The following is a 19,080-nucleotide window of genomic DNA, read 5'->3' as shown; positions in this document are numbered from 1 at the left end:
CTAGTTGACAAAACAAAAACAAAAACAAAACAAAAAAAAGAAAACAACTAGTTTAAATTTCATAATAAAATGACTTACAAGTGAATTATGATAATATGCTACTGAACTACTTTACTTTTGTGAGTTTCTCCTTTTAAATAAAGCTTTTCAGTTTCTTAAGTATCTTCTGGAGCATGTTATACTTAAATAAATAGAAAGTTTTTTTTCCATTTCAACATGCACAACTGATTTGCGTAGGAAGTGTTTCCACGTATGTACACTCAGCTGACACTACACTTCCTCCAGAGCTGTATTTCACACACCCTCGCTCTCCCTTTCACTCTCTCTCTCTCGCTCGCTGTATGTAACGCCATACCATCTACTAAGGGCTAAATCTACCGAAGTGATCGAAGATGCTTATGCTGAATGCAGTTTAAAGAGCAAACATGAAGTCCAAATACCACATCATTTTTTTTTTACATCTCAACAACTCACAACTTTTTTTTGTTAGATTTTTTTTTTTTTTTTTTTTTTTTAGAAAATTATTTTTTTTTCGGTTTGATGTTCACAAGATAGATGAAGGGTGCATGCACTGTGAGAACTCGGGCTGGCTCACCTGCCTTTGTAAAAGCAGTATTTGGTTGACTGAGGTTGTAAAATCAGTGGCTTGGATAACACATATATACTCTTTGCGTGTCTGTATGTCAACAAGGAGAGGAAGGAGGTCTACTTCTGAGAGGTTCATATACAAACATCCTACAGATATATCTATAAAAACTCTGAAAGCTGTTTGGGAGTCCCGGGTCCCTCTGCTTCTTCACTACAGAGGGAGAAAAATATGCTCATTTTTCTTCAAGTTCGTTGTCTTTTCTCAGCACTTTGGCTAGAAGTCCCTGGAAGAGATCATTGCTTAGGTTCTGCTTATCGGTGTGTGCTCATTTTTTTTTTTTTCTCTCGTCTTTTCTCTTGAGGAAACTGAAGTTGATGAGTACAGTATGTTGGGAGCGCCGGCCTGTCACTCTCTGTCCTTTCTCGTTTTTCAGGAGGCGAAGTAGGAGCTCTGCATGGAGTAAAGCCGGTCGATGGGGTTTCCCACCCGGCCCTGCAGGGAGCCGACGTCGGACGACGCCATGAAGCAGTCACTGAGGCTGGTTAAGGATGTGTCGCTGTCGATGTCGTGGAAAATGGAGTCGTTCCCTGCGGAGACGAGACACGCAGCGCTGATGAGAGGACTGCAAAGGTCGCGCAAAGCAAACAGAAAATGTGTTTACACATGCAAAAAAAAGAACAGGGGGACTCTGATTAAAACTGCGGCAGAGGTCCCTGGCATGCACGGGGCTGCATTTGTCATTAAAACGTTGTATTGTTTACTACTGTTCCATTTGGGATCCTCTTGAATGTCAAATTTGTGGTTTTTGAAGATTCTAATTACATGCCAGTGCAAATCCTGAGGAAAGTTTCGACAAACAAGTCGTAGACGCGCGGTGAGTTATGCACAGCGGGCGAGGCAGGGTCCGGCGGGACCGTGCGAGCCGGGGCCGTCTCTCAAACGTTCGGGGGGGAGAGAGGGGCTAATTGCCAATGTTTGCCTCTTTAAAAACTTAAAACTCTGTGATTTTTCTCAGAGCCGCTGGTAGCTTTATTAGACTCTCAGGATCTAAATGACACCATTACATCAGGAAACTGACAGTTTGATGGGGACATACATTTTTAATGAGCTAGCAATGTTATTGGTTACACTTTTCAAGCCATAAAGTCAGAGCAGAAGTGCGATAAGGACAGGCATTTGGGTTCAATAATGGGAGGTTTAAAAAAAAAAAAAGCCTTTTAAAAATGACTAGAGACAACGGTGATGCTCTCGGCCGAGCTGAAACAGAACCCCTCTCTGGGCTGGCTAACACAGGCCTTTTCGCAGGGTGTCGGTACGCTGTGTCAAGAAACACCTTCAGTTCCACCTTAGGCTAAACATTTATAACAGGATTAGACTCACAAATTGCCTGTCTGGGCACAAACTGGAGAAAACTCACCCTGCTAAATTATTCACTGCTTTGGGACTGCAGCTAAATAACAAGGATATGCATTTGCTTGTACGTTAGACAGTATATCTGTATTCAGATGTTTGGTCTGGAACAGAGGCTGCAGTCATTACAATAGTAGCTCAGCTAAAAGTATCCCTTATCTCAGCGATCCTTGATGCCAAGGCAATATTCACAGTAACAGCAGCTTATTACAGCAGCAGTTAACATTATTTGCTTGGATAAATCTGATTCAGTATCTAAAACATTGCAGCAAAGATGGACTGGATATTTGTCTTTTTTTTTTTCTTTAAACCGCAGAATAGATAACTACTATTTGACTGCAAAGATTGCGCTGAGAGCATATCGATTCCCCAGTAAACACAAAATCAAACACAGAAGGGATGTGCTTTCAGCTGGATGAGTGCACAGTATCATTACCCTGTCTAAGACCTAAAGCCAGTCAACAGCTGGTCAGTCACTTATGCTCTCACAGTCTCTTTGCAGAGGGATAATTATGTCGACCACTGTTTGATAAAGTCTATGGCCAGAGTATAGACTCTACTTTAAAAATAAAAACATACCAGACTAAAAGCTCACGGGATGTACTGCATCCATACTGCGTATGTATATGTAACACTTGTGATCAAACATTGATTGAGGAATTACCGCACTAATTGGACTCATGCCTGCGTTTGCCTCTGCCCTTGAGTGAACATGTATTTATGTATTTTTCCCTGCCGCGCTTTATTTCACTTTTTTGCGGTTGACCATTGTTTATGAAGCCTCACCGCAGCGTCTTAGAGTGATCCCAGTGATCTTCATAGAGGAGCGCGTCTGTCACAGGGAGTGACGCCACCGTGCCAAGAAAGAGTCCCCGGCACAGGCGGAAACGATAGAGCGCTCGAGAGGGAGGGAAGGGATTGGGGGGGCCGGGGGGGGGTGGGGGACGCTGGGACATGCTGCATTGATTTAGAGGAGAACTTCAAACTGAAGCAGCGGCCCGCAAGTGTGTTTGTGTCAGCTTATGTGGTGGCGCTCTGTGAAGGCGTATCATTGCTGGGGGGGGGGGCATGGCCTTGAACACATGTCCCGGATCGGGGAAGGGGGTTTGGGGGGGTGGATGGGATGGGGGGGGGTGCGCTCACCATATGGGTTCATGTGGTCCCCCGGCATCTGTGGGGGGGTGAGGCCCTGCTGGAAGGGGTCGGTGCTGTAGCCGTTCTGGTCCATGGCCACCAGCTGCTGCTGCGGGGGGGCCAATGGCGTGTAGGAGTTCATCATCCCTTCCATCCGATTGGACATCACCTCTGAAAGACAGGGTTCCATCAGTGACATCACAATGGCGGCAGCGATTCTCACTGCTCAGTCACGGAGGTTTGCTCTGAATGGATCTTGTGGGTTTTGAGGCTGTCCCCCCCTCCTCCCCCCCACGCTATGATCTCCCTCAGAGTACCAACCGCTGGGGAAAAAGGTCTCCCTATAATTAATTTTGACCACCTTCTGGTGAAGTTTCCATTGCATCTGTCTGGATCACAGTGCAGGGCTCGCTTGCTCAAAGGTTTTCCCAGATGGGTAAACACATTTGTAACACACCAATATCAGTCATATTTCATAACAGCTACTCCTCAATTCAATAATCCTTGAATGAGTGAATGTTCCTCTAATTATGTCATGTTGAATTGAGAACATTTTATTGTATTGAATGTAAACATATGTGTTTGCATTGTACGTACAGTGTATTTTTTGTATTGTACGTATAGTGTATTATTATTACAGGCAACAGAAATTTCCCCCCTTTGGATATTTTGAGCACAATATCCAGTAGCTCTCAGCCTTCAGCTAAAAGTTCTGCATACCTGCCTCATTCTTGTCAACACTGCTAATGAAGTGAAACCACAGGTCCATGCACACAATCAGGATGCACGCTTATCTAAACTTCACCTCAATTCCCTGCAACGGTCCTTTTCAGGACAATAACAAGACCCACAGTGAGGGACCACAGCTGTGATATGGCAGACCTGGGAAAACTCCAGCTCTACAGCGGCAGAAGGGACGCTGTGCTGATGTCCATCATCAAATATACAGCTGATTATGCAGGCCACTAAAACAAACGGCTAAACAGCTAACAAACAGCTAAACAGCTAAAACAAACAGTTGGGAAGAAGGCTGTAAGCAGCGGGACCTGGCCCCGTGACTCATTCTGACCACACTCCATATTTCGTTGCATCAGTCCCTCTCCCCACACGATACGCCTCCCCGCTGAACCCCCAAAAGGGGGCTCCCATTTCAGTGACCGCGGTGGCCAGGGACATCACCAGGTCGACCTCACGTGCTAAGAGCCGGCTGGCCGCTGCACCGTCGGTCCCTGTTGTACCGCTGTGTATTTTTCTATTGAAGTGGAGTCCGTCCAAACGTGAGATCACTGCGATAGCACGGCACTCCGTACATTTGCAGAGAAGGCAAGTGAGGATGAGACCTCAGCTCTGCGAGGTTGCCATGGCGTCCTGGGAAAAGCCAGCTGAACTCAGGTTCACGCGATTCCGAGGGAGCTACACTGCTCCGACGCACAGCCTATTTTTTTTCTTTTACTGGTGTGTTTTTTAAAAACCTATTGTCCTTACATCGGCGTGTAATATAAAAGTAATATCAGGCGCTGTTTATGGCGGGGGATAATTCAATCCTGGGGATCACAGCTCTGGAGAAGCGAGACCCGGTAGGTCTCCTCAGAGGTGAAATGCCATTATAAAGCATGTCTTGTCTTTCCGCCTGCTGCTCATCGGTGACTGAACAGGGAAAAGCGTGTATCTGTGCCTGAGTGTCTGCTCCTCTGTATTTCTTAAGGGACTCTAAATCTAGTACTGTTTTTACTCCCTGTAGCTGGTGGAAACAAGACCCTTACTCCTGTTATTGGGTTGCCTGCTGGAGACGATTCAGAGGGTACACTAGCGCTAACGCAATGTGGGCCATTGCTCTGACTGAGCCCCCCCCCCAGGCCACAGATGCAGCCGGGGGCAGATGAAAGTGGGTTTCGGGGGGAACGCAATGGTCTGGCAGGCTGGCAACCCAAGATGCAGTGCCACTCTTGAAAGGAGAAGCCGGTTTGGCTGAGAGGAGGGGGGCTGTGGACGTCTGCGTACCCACATCGTAAAGTAACCCACGCTTTTTCCACGAACGCCTCTCCGGGGGCCATGCCGGGCCGGGGCCACGCCCACCGGCTCCTTCACCCTGCGCGGAGGAGTGGAAACTTTTAGAGAGCAGGAGGGAGGTCACACATGTGAGGAGACCGCCGCGGCCCTGACTGCCTCCACTGCTCGTGTGCTGACCTCAGCAAGTGCTCTGTTTTTGAAGGATCCCACACAACCACAGGCAACAATAGAAGCTCAAATGCTTTAATTTGAACCTTCTGAACTCCGGGTGTGAAAAAGGTCCTCTCAGTGTCTCCAGCGGTGTATACCACAGAGGCGGATAAAAAACAATAATAATCCAACTAAACGTGATTTTGAGAAACAGTAGGTCACAATGAAATGGAGTGCAATGACGTCATAATGACACATAGTATGATCCAGTATGATGCCGTAAAGACACGTAGTATTATGATGTCATAATGACATTTGGCATTACACGTCCTGGGGATTCTGGTGTAATCTGTGTCTCATGTAAATGAGTGAAGGTAGCTGAATGTTTTCTACCAGACAATGTTGGATAGTCTGTAAATCCTCACACAGTCTCACGTGCATCTGCTCTGTTACAGACAAATCCTCCATGTGAGTTGGTGACGGTTATTGAAACTGTCGCCGTGGGCCATCTGTGCCTGTCTTAGAGCGTTCGGCTCACCTTGACCAAGCCTCTGAGAGTTCTGCTGCTCCTGCTGCTGCTGCTGTCTCCGGGCCAACTTCTTCATCTGGGGGGAAAAAAAACAGTGATTTTACGAAATTCCCCAAACAAGCTCGACTTCTTTTTAATGTGAAAGCTAACCAGCGTCTCCTTAATTCTCACCTCCCAGTGAACTAGGCACACAGACACAGAGACACACACTCACATATCTGACCGCAATTCATTACCCAAAGCCTTTTGAAGATACAATCAGATATAGGAGGTGGGCGCAGACATTAACTTAAGACTGATATAGATATGTATGTGGTGCACTTTAACTTTTTGAGGGAGTATCATGGAATGCAATGACAGGTTAAGTTAAGAACAGATAACCGTTAAGATTTGCCAGTTCTTTTCATGTCTGCCTTCCCTTGTAACAGGATAATATACTGCACTGCAATTGGCACTGTGCTTTTCTGGGTTATTCCCCATGGGCCTCTTTATCACAAACTGTGAATATTATTGTATCTGATCCAAAGCGCTACAGGAGGGCACTGTCACTCTGAGGTGGATAGAATGGGCTCAGACCCAAACCCACGCCGGTTGCTCACCTTGGCCCTCTGGTTCTGGAACCACACCTGTACCACCCGGACGCTCAGGCCGGTCTCAGCCGCCAGGGTTTCTCGCACCTGCAGGCATAAGGACACAGAGCGTTTCAGCCTCTCCCTGAAATATATCACTGCGGATCGGATCACTCGTAGCTCTTCTGCTTGGAGAGTTTTCAGGCGCGCATCCTCCCTGTTCATTTACCGTGTCTACGATAAGCGGGAAATCTATTTGGCCTTCGTTGTTGCTGTGAACCCTCCCGGCTCTGGCCTCGGGGGAGCAGCAGGCAGAACGGGGAAGCGGCCAGCACAGGCGGCCGCGGAGTGGAGACGCAGATTCTCCCTGTCAGCTGCAGGCCCACCACCTCGACTTCACGCAAGCCACTTCAAAGTGCCACTTTGACGTAATGGAGACATTACCAATTGGGGGAGAGTTTTACAAGGAAACATTTGAGGGCCCTGCCTTTGTGCCCCCCCCCCCCCCCCCTCACTTATTCTTAACATTCAACATTCATAAAGAGGATTTCTTTTACTACAAAAGTCCAAAGGAATTATTCATTTGTAAGACAGTGGACTGTGATCTATAATGCAGAGGATGTTTAAGAATATTTTTAAGCTGCTACCTCACCACATAAGAAACTAGCTTTAAAACATCTAGCTCAAACATACAGAGTCATAATGTATGCTTTACTGAAATCTTTTACCCCATTTTTGCTAAATAAATAGTGTCAATATTCCAAATGTAGCCATTTTTTCCTCTGTTACTCTACTGCAAAAGCATGTAAATAAAAACCATAATATATCTTGTACAAATAAGTTGGACAGGGGTTGGGCAGTGTCCTTCCTGCTTAGATTTGTGTTATATACCCCCATATACCCCTTCCTCGTTGGTCACATGATGTCATGACAGTTGTCCGTTTAGCCTGAAACCAAGTCATATGGCTGAAGACCTCACACGAAGACTCTCTACAGTAACAAGATATCTCACTGTGAACTTTGTATTGAATATCCCACCCCTTCCGCTGAATGTCCCATCAGCTGCTGAATTCCGTAACAATTTTATTCACTTAAATCAGCAATTGGAGCTCCTTAGCCAAACCAGGAAGGAACGCAGACTGAGCAGTCTCTGTGATTGGTGCGATCTGGAATGCAGACTGAGCAGTCTCTGTGATTGGTGCGATCTGGAATGCAGACTGAGCAGTCTCTGTGATTGGCGCTCCGGACTCACCTTCCGGCAGGGTTTTGAGGACACCTCGAAGGAGGCCTTGAAGGCCCGCCTCTGCTGTGTGGTTAGGATGGTGCGCGGCCGTTTCGGCCTCCGCGGGTCCTTCCCATCCTCGCCCTTCCCCTGACCTCCCGATCCCTTCTCTGGCTTGATGTCCAAATCTTCGTCATCGCTTTTTTCTGCAGAAACACATAAATACATATATAGATTTTTTTTATTATTATATTACGTTTATATCAACATGTTTTTGAACTCACAATCTTTTTTGACGGCCTGTAAGATAAATTTGTGTTTTTGTTCTCTTCAGTTCCAGCGCATTCGTAATGAAAGCAGTCAAGGCATGTGGTTTTAATACTGCGTTATCAATTTATTACTGAAAGAATAGGCCACATGCACAATAGAACTTCTGGAGGACCATAGTTCTTACTTGCAACGCATGACAAAATATGTGCATTTGTCATTGGTCTGGACATTAAGTCATTAATAATTTATTGCAAACAGTTTTGGCTGTTTTGCACTTAATAAATCTTTGATAAGAATCGCGCACATCACGGCTCTGCCATGATGCAAAGCTCTTGAAGAGGAAGGATGAGAGCATGTGGGAATTTAGCGCAGGATATCTGAGTGGAAGAATAAAACGAACGCGAAAACCACAAGACTTCAGCGTCTTAATGACTGCGCGATGCGGCAAAATGCGAAATTCATTATCCGACGTCAGCGCTTGGCTTCGTCAGGTTCAGACGCAGGCAAAGAGGCGTATCTGAAGTGGCCCGGGTTGCCGGGGTTTTGCTAGGTTGCTGGGTTCTGACTCTATCCAAACACCTCTCCGTCTCGCCCCCTCTCTCCTTGGTTTTGCTTACTTCGTCGATTTAAATGTTTCTTCGTTACACTAATTTCTCTCCGCTGACCTTCCTAATGTGCCACTTCAACTAAACGACCTGCAGCTTCCGTAATTACAACGGCCCTGTGGGGGACAACGTTTATTGTCCGGTGGACAGAAATTTCATCTGGTAAGAAATGATAACACTCCTCACTCCTCGTAATGAAATAATCATTGTAATTAAAAAAACAAGAACAACTACAACAAAACACACACACACACACACACACACACACACACACACACACACACAGAACACAAACTCCACGAGTTTGCAGAGTTCAACGAGAAGAGCGTAATTTTTCCCTGGAGTGTTAATTACAGAGGACTCGGAAGGTCGAGTCGTCAGGACCGAAGCTCTCTCGCAGCCATCAGCGGGCCTCGTTGTCAATTAAATCTGCAAATTGTCGGGGGTTTTCGGCAAATGTTTGGGGGCGCGAAACGGTAGGGAGGGTTTTTTGAAAGGCGGTCATCTGTTCCCGATATGTCTCTGTGTAAATACTGCAGCTCGTTCCCGTGCCCTCGTGCTGACGGACCGAGCTTCATTCCTGCCGTTCCCAGGTTAAGCCTTTGTGCCTTTTGGAAACGCAAAAGAAAGAAAAAAAAGAAGGAAAAGAAAGAGGAAAAAGCGCATCTCTTCTCCTCCACATGGACAAAGGGAGCCCAGAAGTAAAACAAATGTTCCAAAAAACGTTGACACAGGCGCACAGATGCTTTTGACAAATTTCCTGACATTTGTCTCTGTTTAAATGGGAACCAGATGGGGTCCTACAGAAAGGCCTGGCAAGATGCCTCATTACGGAGGAGCGGGGAACACGGGGAAAGAGATAAGAGGCCGCGCTCGCCGTGCCTGTGCAACGGGGCCCAGAGCTCTCCCCGTCACTCGCTGTCATGCACCCATTTAATTCTTTCCAGCATCCACAAAGCGAATCCGCCCCCTCTCTGCCCTGCCATTAACGCCGTGTGGCTTTCCTGTGTCGAGCCTGCGCTCCATCGACCGCGGAGCTCTGGCTCTCCTTCACCAGCCTCCCAGCGGCAATTGGGACTGGCATACACAACAGTAATAATACTGCTATCCGCTCTTAGAGATGCTCTCTCTGAGTGCAGGCTGAGCCACACATCAAGGCACTGCCTGCTTGAATCCCGGCTTGGTCTTTCACTGAAAGACTAGGTTAGGGAGGGCTGGCGTTCTATAGAATTGCTGGCCTGGCCGCTGAACCAGCGCCTCATAAAGGCTCCTCCCACATTTTTAAAGTTGCTATGCTGTTGTCAGCGAGAGATGCACTGCTCCTCCAAGTGCTGGCTTTTGTGTAGTACACTGTGCGGCTTGTGGTGAGGAACAGCCAGGTATGAGGGGAGTGTTCTTGCCTATAGTGTGAAAGGATACGGAGTGTGTAGCGGTTTATCGAGCTGAGTTTGGGGATCTGAGCTGAGTGTCCTCTCTCCCTCTCTCTCTTCTTTCTCTCTCTCTCCCCCTCTCTCCCCCCTCTCTATATCTCTACATCTTTCTTTCTTCCTCTAACTCTGTCTCTCCCTCTCATACCCTCCCTTCTCTTTCTCCCTCTTGCTCTGTCTCTTCATCTTTCTTTCTTCTGCTTTCTCTCTCCCTCTCTCTCTCTCTCCCTTTCTTTCCCCCTCTCTCCCTCTCTCTCTGCGGAAGGTTCCGGACTCACCCGACTCGGAGTCGTCGGGGCTGACGGAGCTGAGCAGGTCCTTTTCCTTCTCGTAGTCGCTCTTGCAGAGCAGCTGCCCCTCCTTCAGCACGAACTCGTCGCCCTTGCGCAGCTGCCGGTCGCACACGTAGCAGCAGAAGCAGCTCAGGTGGTACACGCACTCCAGCGCCCGCATCACGAACTCCGTCGGCGCTATCTTCTCCATGCAGCCGCTGCACTTAGTGGCAAACAGCCTGAAAAAGAACAGGGAAGAGAGGGATGGAGAGAAGGGGAGACAGAGGGGGAGAGGGAGAGAGAGGGAGAGAGAGAGAAGGGGAAAGAGAGAGAGAGAGAGAGAGAGAGAGGGAGAGAGAGAGAGAGAGAAGGGGAAAGAGAGAGAGAGAGAGAGAGGGAGAGAGAGAAGGGGAGAGAGAGAGAGAGGGGGGGAGAAGGGGAGAGAGAGAGAGAAGGAAGAGGGAGAGACAGGGAAAGAGAGAGAGAAAAACAGGGAGAGACAAAGAGAGGAAGGGAGAGAGAAAGAGGGAGAGATGATGAGACAGGGCCACAAACCACATTTCTGCCACACAGTGAGTTTGTTCACATAAACAGGCCCCAGGATACGCAGTGGAAAAACGATCCACTGTAATGATGCTCTGCAGTGCCCAGGCCTCTCCGGCCAGGAGGTTTAGCCTCGTTTCCCCGCAGTGTAACCGACGGTGTAGTGACTCATACCCCAATCTCTGAGAACGACACTCAAGTTTGAGCACAATCCCAAAACACACACGAAATCAGAATGGAGCAGAGTGGAGCGGAGGAGAGGCGAAACAGCTTGGCGCTTCGCTCCGCTGCGTGACGGCCCGTGAGGCGCTGGGAGCCTCGCGACTGCGGCCCCGCTGAGCTAAGCCCATCAGGCCTGTCCATCAAAGCGTGTTTGGATAGGGAGGGTTTGAGGGCCGTGGCTCCGGCCTGATCCTGCGGCCAGCCGCTGAGCCGCTCTCTTTGACAGCAGCTCATCTGTAAAAGTGCCCGGGATAACCCCACAACGCTCCAGTAAAGCTCAATTGTGGGCACCCGGTGGTTGGGAGGCAAGAGCTCTTTAGGCCAAACAGCTTTTTAAAGGCAGCCTTGAGTGATCTGAGATGGTCAATTTGCATCGCAATAAAAAAAGGGAAAAACATCCTGAAGAGTGGCAACATCACTCAATCACCTCTTTTTCTTCTTTCATTTCGGCTGCGAGTGGGACGATAATTAGCTTTCAGTTAGAGTTACAGCGTACCGCTCTTTTCAGAGGGTTAAGTGCCATGCTGGAAAACCCAGCAAGCACAGATCTACAGGGCTGTTAAAATTGACCTAAATGAATAAAAACAATTGTTTCACATCCCAGATGGTAGTGTTAAATCTTACTTCAGACCTATTAAGGGTAATTATGTATTTTCTTAGCTAACACCCTTCTCACACATCATCCATTTATAAAGCTGAGCATTTTTACTGAGGCAGCTGATCTTAGGCACCTCACTCAAAGGTACAGTGGAAGGGATTGCTCCTGCCACTTTCTGGGTACAAGCCCAGCACCTTAACCATCAGTTCACAGTGCCGTGCCGCTAACGCTTCAAACAGAAAACCAAGGCAATTTCTGAGACACCTGAAGAGGGAGAGAAATGCTGATTTTCCTGTCACACAAAGTAAAAAAAAAAAAGAAAACAGACACTGTTACGAGATTGGAACAAAACTGTTGTCCAGCCTGCTGTGGTGCATGAAATCAGAGGCCAAATAGAGCTCTGACGTCCTACTCTGACGACTTCTTTTATTTTTATTTTTTTTAAGTTTTACCACAAAGTTCAGTGTGGGCTGCTAGACTGGGGCCAGACTTTCCGGCCTCTCCCCTGACACTGCAGGGCGAGACGGGGCCGGATGGGACCAGGCGGGGCAGGGAGGTGGGGGAGGGGAGTCTCTGGCCAGTCCCAGCGAGAGGGCAATAGATTTAAAGGCGTGACATGTTTGTCAGAGGGCGGGTCCCCGATTGGGTCACCCTTTTTAGCCTCGAGAGCTGTTGCGCCGGTCGCTGTGTCCGCCAGCTCTTACGAGTCCGTCTGGTGTGTGACCCACGGCTCTGATTTACAGCGTCGGCGTCTGGGTGACCTCGCCTCTCCCTGGGAGCTCTTCGCCCTCGTCACCCGTCGCCCCGCACAGTACAGACACGCCTCTGTTGATGCGTACAGGTACCCCCCGATCCCACCCCCTACCCCCCGGGGAGTGCCTCAGCTCACTTCACTCCCCCCCGTGTTGATGCAAACGCATCCCGACTGTTTTATTGGCAGACCGCTGACGGGTGACGGGGAGGTTTCAGGAGAAGCTGGCGGGAAGCGACGGGTTATAAAGCTCAACAAGGTGCAGCTCGCGTTTGATCACGGGGGCCGACCCGCTCCGTGCCACCCGTAAAGCCGGTTTTATCAGCTCCCTGTTTGCAGCGGACAGCTGCCAGCTGTCTGTCTATCTGCTGCTGACATCTATTTCATTGTATGAGCAACGGGGTGAAAGACAGAGAGAGAGAGACAGAGAGAGAAAGAGAGAGAGCAAGCGGTGATCAGCATCGCGGGCTGAATCTGGAAGGAGGCATGAGACAGTGATGAATCGTGTAAATACGAGCAGAGGGAACGAAAGGACAGTCTTGTCATGGTAATGTTATTGTGGTTGCTGATCGGAAAAATGATAACGTAAAAGACGCATGCGATTCGGTCGAGCACAACAGCTGTATTCACAGATGACACTGGATATGCAGCAGTTTTTTTCCTCCTCCTTTTTTTTTTCCACAGGAGCATCTATCGGGTCTATGCCTCTGAAACCAGATCTGTGCTTGTGCAGTCACTTGTTTCATGACAACCGTTGGACTTTCTCTGTTCAGTTTAACACATTCACCACATTAAAAAAAACCCTCGTCTCTCTAAACTGCCTGCTTTAAATGACAGTTTCAGTTTTATCAGCATGGCCGGCTGCAGCCAGGGCCTGCATTGTATTGCATTTGTCCCACCCCAGGCGAGCGTCTGCACATTCTCAAGGAAGAGGATGTGGAAGGAGAGCTTGGGGTTTTAAAAGGGATTAATGACGGTTTGGGTGGGGACTCACATCTGTCCCCCCGCCCCCCGCCCCCTTACTCATTGCCACGGGAGACAGTCCAGACAGGGGCTGCAGACTTCAAAGTGGACCCTCAATTCCACCCCATCAAACTGTATTACAAAGGTCACAGTGAGCCTCTGTCTCTGTCCATCCCATTCTCTCACTGTAGTATTCTCTATACATCGTAACTGAAGCAACCATCGTATGTGTATATTGCTTTTATACATTGTACATTGTAACCTATGTAAGTTGCTCAGGACAAGAACATCTGCTAAATGCCAATAATGTAATGTAGTGTACATGTACATGTGCATATATGTACATAACAGCAGAAACCCTTACATAACCCTTACATAAACTCTCAATCAACATAGTATTCATTTGTACAGCTGGAAATTTGGGTCAAGTGCCTCACTCAAGGGTTAAATGGCTGTGCCCCACCTCGGAATCAAACCTGCAAACACTGGGTTTCAAACTCCGCCTCCTTATGAAACTTGAAAGATGAGCAGCTTCGAGCTGCAGGTAACAGCTCTGTATTCTAACACCGCATTACAGTTACACACGCAAAATTTATATTTAGGGTTTCAATGTTCATCTAATGCGACATATTCAAGGATTTGATGATTTTTACAATGCCTTCATCTATTGGTCAGGGCAAAATAAAAAAAAAAGCACAAAACAAAACAGTGTCACTACTTTGAACATCTTACTCATTTCGCATCACTAAGCAACAGGAACAACAAATGAGAGCGTACTTTTTTTTTTTTGGCTAAGACAGGCTTTATGAAAGCCTGTAATCTTTGATTTATTATAGTAGTTTAAGGAGATTATTATTTTACTATGGAAACACCTAAGGGATAATCCTTAAAAAGGCCTGGCGTGTTTTGCAAACAAGCTGAGCTCCTTGGAAAAAGGCCTCCAGAAAACACCTATGAGTTTAGCTGCTGCTCTCTCTCTCTCTTCCTCTCTCTCTCTGGCTGAGTCTACAGCAGAGTCAAAACCAGAGAGAGTTCCTCTCCTTTGAATAATGCGGCTAGCGCTACATAAAACCACAATAAGCGTGATTATTATGAGAGCGCTGTTACATCATCAGCAATAATGACGGAAACGCTCTATGATAATACGCTAATTAACAGCAGCGTTTTAATAGCCGCCATCGACGCCACAGATGTTTATAGTCCGGGAGCAGATCTGGCAACGGGGGGTAATTTAGGATGCTTTCATAATTCACAAATTACAAGCAATAACGCTGTGCAGAGAGAATGGGACACCGATGTGGCTTGGAACCTCAGTGGGGTGCGCCTTCCAGATAGTCAATAGGTCCCTCAAAACAAACTTTGGGGATAATGGCTTTTTGGCTTTTTTTTAATGGCTTCCGGTATTTGCAATATAACTGTCAGCTGGTCGCTCAGATCCAGACCAAAGGTACCTCCAGCCACCCAGGGTACACTGAGCAGGGAGGCAGAGAGAGAGAGGCCAGCTATTGTGCCATTTTCTAACTTCGTTCTGCCCTCCGAGGGGCTGTTTCACCTTCATCGGTAAAGCTGCCTATACATTAAGAGCTGGACAGGGAGCAACAATAGGTTTTAGTGTTGCAATAAAAAGATTTTTCACAACGCTTGCATGGTCGGGGGAAGTAAACATAACACACAAGAAGAAAACAGGATTTCCAAAAAAAAAAATCTGAGACACACACAGGGTCAGTGTGGCGACTGTGACTCTGACCCGTTTTCCATGGTTCCACCGGTCGCTCAGAAAGCAGTGATCTGTGATACCGCAGGCCCAAACCGGCGCCGTATCTCCTGATTATCAATCGAGTATTCCTACCACGTGTGAGCAGGATTAGAGCAGAGCATGCTGGGAAAAAAAGGGAGCTGAGGACAGGGAGGTGATAAATCTGTCACGGCCTGCCCCGCGAGCCCAAATCAAATGTTTATTTAATGACGGGCATCCCAGCCTTAAAGGCCGAGGATAAAGGAGGAGAAAGGAAGAGGAAATGGCTCTTTAGCTGAGCTTTGAGTTTTCTCAATTTCTTCATTCACCTATATAAGTCCCCCTGAACTTAAACCTTCCTTCGTCCTGATGAAAACATTCTTTTTTTTTCCACCCCCCCCCACCACACTTCTAAATTCCTTTTCTTTCATCTTTTTCCCCCCAATGCTAATCTTGTAAGCCATTATTTTTCTGTTTCCCCTCTCTGTCACCTTGCATTATTTTTGGTGCTGTAATTCCTGCTTGTTCCTTCTGGAATCTTCCTGTCGGGGCTTTGTCCTCCGGTCTAATCCGGACTTTTTACTCGTTTTTGGCCCCCGCTCGCCACTCTCAGCGGGGCACAGATGGAATACCCATGCGTGACGCCCCTGCTATAGCAACCGCGCCCTCCCCAGGAAAGCGACGGCGAGCTTTTTCTCGGCCGGGCGGAGAGGGCCTTTCACTCCCTGGCAGCGCGGGTAAATCCTTCTCCGAAGAACAAGGGGAATTAGCAGGGAGCGCGGGACGAGGGGACTTAACCCCAACCCCTCTCTTTGAAAGACACAGTCACTCAAGCCCCCACTGCTAGCCACAATCAAAACCGAGAGGGTTGGGGGGGAGGAACAGCTCCCTGAATGACACAAGCGCTGGATTGTGGAGAAACCTAATCCCACTTTAATACCTTTCCAAGTTCAGCTCTGAAAGAATGCTCTTTAAAACAACACCGCGGTGTGAGCAATGAAGGCCGACCGCGGGGGAGCCGGGCCATTCAATCTCCGCCCCCCCCCCACCCCCCCAGTATTACCTGATTAGTGAAGAGGGGCTGTGACGGCTGGAGAGGCCCGCCCCCCGAGCCCACACTCGCCCTTGTGCACGAGAGAGAGAGACAGACAGATGCGCTAATGATGATCGCTCTAATTTAAAAACAATGATAATAAAAAAAAAAAAAAAACACCATGGCAACGCCCGAGAGGGAGAGGCGAACTCCTGCGGCGGGCGTAACTAGCAGGGGGACCTGGCGGAACACAGTCCACGCGGTTGACGCCGCAGAGAAAGGCCTTCTGGGAAATAAAGGCGAGAGCGGCTGTGGAGACTGTGAGCTACAGAGCGCCCGGGCACACATCTGGCATTTCTTAGCTTTATTTTTTTTTAGCGTTTTTCTCTCCCCGCCGCTCTACAAACAGGATAAAAGCATGCCCTTTTATTCAATAAGAGGCCAGAAATGAGATTTTTGTCTCACACGCCACTGTTTCAGATTCTGTCTTGTAAGGGTGGCTGCTAAAGCAGGCTCGCTCTTACAACAACAACAGCGCTGGTGTTTCCTACCTACTGAGGAGCCGGTGCCCACATTCAACGGTGTGGTCCAGTACCTCTACATCCACTCCCCACAGTCACACCGGATAAATTCCGTGATGCTGCTGCTGAAGCTGGTGTGGCTTGGATGGGTTCAGAGCTTTTCCAGGGAGGGAGGGAGAGAAAGAGGGCAGAGCACCTCCTAACTTCATCACTTTCTCTCAATCATTCAAGCACATTATTTCTCCATCTACCGTGTCTCTTCACACTTTCTCCAACGCTTACAGACCTCTGGAGAAACTTTAAGACCTGCAAGATCTCCAATCCTGAGTGCGGTGGGAACTCTGGGAAAAGATATGACTTAATGACGAGTGTGTAAGGAGCCATTTCATGAGATGAAACACCGTACTGGCTATAAACCGTAAAATGTGTACATCAACACTAGCAGAGCTACTGAGTACATTTCTAGACAGCACATATCAATACACACCGCTGGTCTCTCTCTTTATATGGAGAAGGGCGCTATGACTGATGATGACAGCTTCCTCAGATGAAGATGCTTCTGGAAGGTCTGCCGGCTGAAAGGGTGAGCTCCGTGGCTGTTAAGGGCCGACCGCTCTCACCCCTCGGGTCCCCTCTCTCCCCTCTCCCCGTCAGGCCCTGTACAGAACTATGCGTTCTCCCTTTGAGTAGATCACCACCAACTTAAAGTGTGGCGGCATCTTCAGCCGCTAAAGACGCTCCCCTCATTGCTCTGGTGGCAGACCTTTCGGTTATGAGCCCTGCTCCTTCCCCGCTCCTGTTCACTATGCGACTCCGCCCCATAGATAACTGTGGTATCCTGGCACTGATTATCAAACTGAGTTGAGTAGAACCCACACTGCAGCGGTGCTATCATTTAGGGCACAACGGTCTTTTCTTTCATCGCCCCCTTTTCAAAGAAAAAGGGAAAGGAAAATAAGAAGGAAGAGAGGAGCTGAGGAGCTGATCAGCATCTGGAACAGCTGTAAACAATCGCTTTGAAGACGGTGCCCCCCGGCTCCTGTTCGGCCCGCAGGCCCAAACGGGCCCTGTCAATCATAAAGCCGGGAGTGATAAGGTGTGCGGCCCCCGGGTCAGCGGAGGTCGCCGGACACTAAAGGGGACCTGCGGAGCACAGCGGGACCCAGCGACTCTGCAGCCAAACTGGCTGTGTCTCCTCCCTGACCCCCCCCACCCCCCGGCTCGCTGCCTCCTCCCCAGTCAGCCTGGAGCCCCGGCCTGCCTGTCTCCTGGAGACCAACAGGACGGGGAGCGAGAGACTGGGAAGCAGAGAGGGGGAGAGGGAGTGAGAGGGAGCGAAAGAGATGAGAAAAAGAGATACTTAGAGAGACGGGAGAGAAAAAGAAAAGGAGATACAGAGAGTCACGGACAGGCACACAAACCCCGATAGGGAGGGCAGAGAAAAAAAAGTTGAAGAGAGAGAGGAAACAGAGAAAGCAAAAAACTACAAGAGCCCTCTGTGAATGAGAAAAGATGCTGCACGCATCATATGAGAATCAGATGCGCTTGGATTGGGAGCACCAACATGCGACTCTGCACATCTCCCACGGGCACCTGGAGCTAACAGGAGCCACAGGAGTGCGATTCGGCACTAAGCAAAACCCCTGTGAGGCTATTCCTGATCCACACCCTGTCAGGTTCCCGTCAGGAGGGACAGTATCCAAATGCCACTCCCCAGCAACATTATCCTGCTTTATCCATGGGATGAGCACTACTTAATGAAGCAGGAGCAGCACTTTCCTTAACAACAGGCCCTGAACTTTTTATTCATGAGAGCCTCCTCACTCAGCAACACAGCAATAAAGAGCGCCCTGAACTTTCACAGAAACCCAACCCCCAGAAACACACTGCGCTCACACCTACAGAGGCACTACCGTGATTACAGCAGCAGTGTTGATTTTTTTTTTTACTGTCACTGTTAGAACTGCAACATTGAGACGCTGCCACAGAACACGGCCCCCTTGGAGCTTCACTCGTCACGTTCCGGAAATTCGATGTTTCCGATGACGCACGGCACACACGCGACACTTTCGGTCCCATCTCCTTCACAAAGGAGGCTCTTTGCTTTCATTACAGGAAGGATAATATATTAATAATATCCTTAATAATGCATGAGGAGAAATTGTTTTATTACTGCTTGGTATCAGCGTTTCTCTTTGGTGCGTAGATAATTGTGGAAACTAATGAAGGCAAATAAAAAGTGCCTTCCGCGCGGTCCCTCGAGCAAGCTCCAGTCGTCTCTCAAAGAGGCTTAATCACCGCCCTGTTCATCCCAAATTAGCATAGTAATGGCCTTTAAATTGAGGCTCTTTGTTTTTTAATTAAGCTCCCAGCAGGTAAAAGTAAAACATATTACTGGGGAAGATACATGCCACCAGCAGCCTGCAGGAGCAACTTCAATCAAATCGACCTTCCGGGGCGTCGGCTCCTGCCACGCCCACGAGGGCTGCTTTTCTCTCGCAGCTCGGGTCGCGTGAGGTGCGAGGAC

The 19,080-nt window shown here is 48.5% G+C and overlaps 1 protein-coding gene across 3 annotated transcripts in view; it reads right to left on the bottom strand.

The window, feature by feature from the left end:
• Window positions 1-1,018: 1,018 nt before the first annotated feature.
• lmx1bb (LIM homeobox transcription factor 1, beta b) overlaps window positions 1,019-19,080 on the bottom strand; it is a 75,345-nt gene continuing 57,283 nt past the window's right edge. For 2 of the 3 annotated variants that reach the window (XM_036527738.1, XM_036527737.1), the window contains exons 3-8: window positions 10,194-10,426; window positions 7,644-7,819; window positions 6,422-6,499; window positions 5,832-5,898; window positions 3,143-3,304; window positions 1,019-1,176 (exon numbers count right to left, since the gene is read on the bottom strand). In XM_036527738.1, coding sequence (XP_036383631.1) covers window positions 1,019-1,176; window positions 3,143-3,304; window positions 5,832-5,898; window positions 6,422-6,499; window positions 7,644-7,819; window positions 10,194-10,426 — 874 coding nt within the window. Of the gene's footprint in view, window positions 1,177-3,142; window positions 3,305-5,774; window positions 5,899-6,421; window positions 6,500-7,643; window positions 7,820-10,193; window positions 10,427-19,080 lie in introns of all 3 variants that reach the window. The other variant, XM_036527736.1, reaches the window with a different exon arrangement.

This window comes from Megalops cyprinoides, chromosome 4 (genome assembly GCF_013368585.1).
Source record: "Megalops cyprinoides isolate fMegCyp1 chromosome 4, fMegCyp1.pri, whole genome shotgun sequence".
Lineage (NCBI taxonomy): Eukaryota > Metazoa > Chordata > Actinopteri > Elopiformes > Megalopidae > Megalops > Megalops cyprinoides.
Note: the sequence above shows the minus strand (reverse complement) of the source record. Positions and strands in the feature narration are given on the sequence as shown.